The sequence below is a fragment of the Anguilla anguilla genome, chromosome 9 (assembly GCF_013347855.1).
Source record: "Anguilla anguilla isolate fAngAng1 chromosome 9, fAngAng1.pri, whole genome shotgun sequence".
In the NCBI taxonomy this organism is placed as follows: Eukaryota; Metazoa; Chordata; class Actinopteri; order Anguilliformes; family Anguillidae; genus Anguilla; species Anguilla anguilla.
The window spans coordinates 2487949-2489593 of record NC_049209.1 but is presented as its reverse complement, the minus strand read 5'-3'; the positions used below and the strand labels follow the sequence as shown (position 1 = coordinate 2489593).

The 1645-nt window shown below is 43.6% G+C and overlaps 1 protein-coding gene across 1 annotated transcript in view; it reads left to right on the top strand.

Moving 5' to 3' along the window:
- jade2 (jade family PHD finger 2) overlaps positions 1–1645 on the top strand; it is a 62178-nt gene continuing 60533 nt past the window's right edge. Inside the window, exon 1 of the mRNA XM_035433215.1 lies at positions 1–906. Coding sequence (XP_035289106.1) covers positions 805–906 — 102 coding nt within the window. The 5' untranslated portion in view covers positions 1–804. The remainder of the gene's footprint in view (positions 907–1645) is intronic.

The following is a 1645-nucleotide window of genomic DNA, read 5'->3' as shown; positions in this document are numbered from 1 at the left end:
TATTGTTATTGTGTGAAGAGTGCATTTGCAATTTCGTGCGAGACGCCATTTGGAAATGGCAAATTTAAAGTACGTCATTAATATGGCGCCAAAAGATTTTTTTTAAGTGTGAGCTTATTTTTTGTAAGGTTGCAAGACCCAGTATACGCCTGTGCAATCAGACAGGAGGGAGAGCGCGAGCAGCAGGGAGAGCACGAGCAGGCGCGAGAGGGAGCGTGCGAGCGACCACGAGAGGGTAGAAATGTTTTTATGGCAGAGCATTGCGAAACTAACGTTAGCTGGCTAGCAAACCTTGCCTGAGTCCTATACTGCAATTTCAACCTTTCGGTTTTTTTTACGGGAATTGAAGAAAAAAAGACAATCTGGCTATTAATCATAAACTGACGGATGCCACCCCTGGACCTGGATTCTTACCGAAAATGCGACATGGTTTTAGCAAATTTAGCTAACTAGCTAGTTGGCTAGCTAGCCTTATATCATAGTTAGCCCGCTGTGGATGCTCGCTAACTGGTTAGATAATTTGGATTTCGGATGATATCGCTACAAAGTCTAAAAAAGATTAAGTTTGTACAATTAAGAACTGCGTAGGCGGCCATCGCAGTTTTGTTGCATAATATGTTGCGCTCTTGGATGGGATTTAGCTAATGTGGAATAGCGTGGAAATAGTTAGCTTCTTGCTACTTTTTATTTCGACTTAAAGGAGCATCTAACGTTAGCAAGCTAGCTAACACTGTCACTTGCTACCAACGTGGAATGCTAATTTAGCTGTAGCAGGCTACCTACCAATACTAGAATTATCTCTAAATGTCAGTGGTTACCAATGATCTCCTAATATCGCAGCATCGTCCATCCTCCAGCACCGAGGACAGTTTACCTCCTGAAGAAGCCTGCAAGCAAGGTAAAAAGGTACGTTTTCTTGCTGTTAATTTCCCTCCTCCAAAACTGCCAAGAGTGGACTTTCAGTAAGGAATCGTGAGATTTGAAGCTAACTGGCGCATGTAGGTCAGATGTTTTTGGTAGATAACGTAGAAAGGAATGACACTTCAGACCAACTTTTTCATAAATAGGCAAACATTGTTGCGATGGACGTGCATTATTTGAAGCCATCGAGAATGTGGCGGTGTGGTGCATGCAATTATGGTAAACACGAAAGCATTCATGCATCAGGACAGATAGCGAGGGTCCCCTGGATCATATTTGAACGTCTTGGCAACGTATTAGCTACCTAGCTAGCCTGCTAATACTGTTCAGTTGGTGGTTCTGCTGACAGGAAGTGAGCTAGCTTGCTAGCTAAGTTATATCAAACTTGTGCCAGACTCGACGGCTCGCTAGCTTGGTCCGTCGTACTTTTCCCTTCGCGTCAAACAGTCATATTGGTAAATAACCACTTATGTGTGAAATCTTGAGTGCAAGGATGTCAAATGAATGAAACCGAATTCATCCGAAGTGTGCACCGTTTCGGGGGTGGGAGGGGGGACGAAGCTTGCTGGAAAGAGGCAGTCGATGGCATTGCTGAGGGGTGTGTGTGTCTGTGTTTTTTTTTTTTTTTTTTTTTTTTTCTCGATCAGATTGCTGCTGTTGCATGTGATATGTCCTCGCGTAAATTACGCGCAAAGTTGAATGTGAGCGATAAGGCGTGCAGATT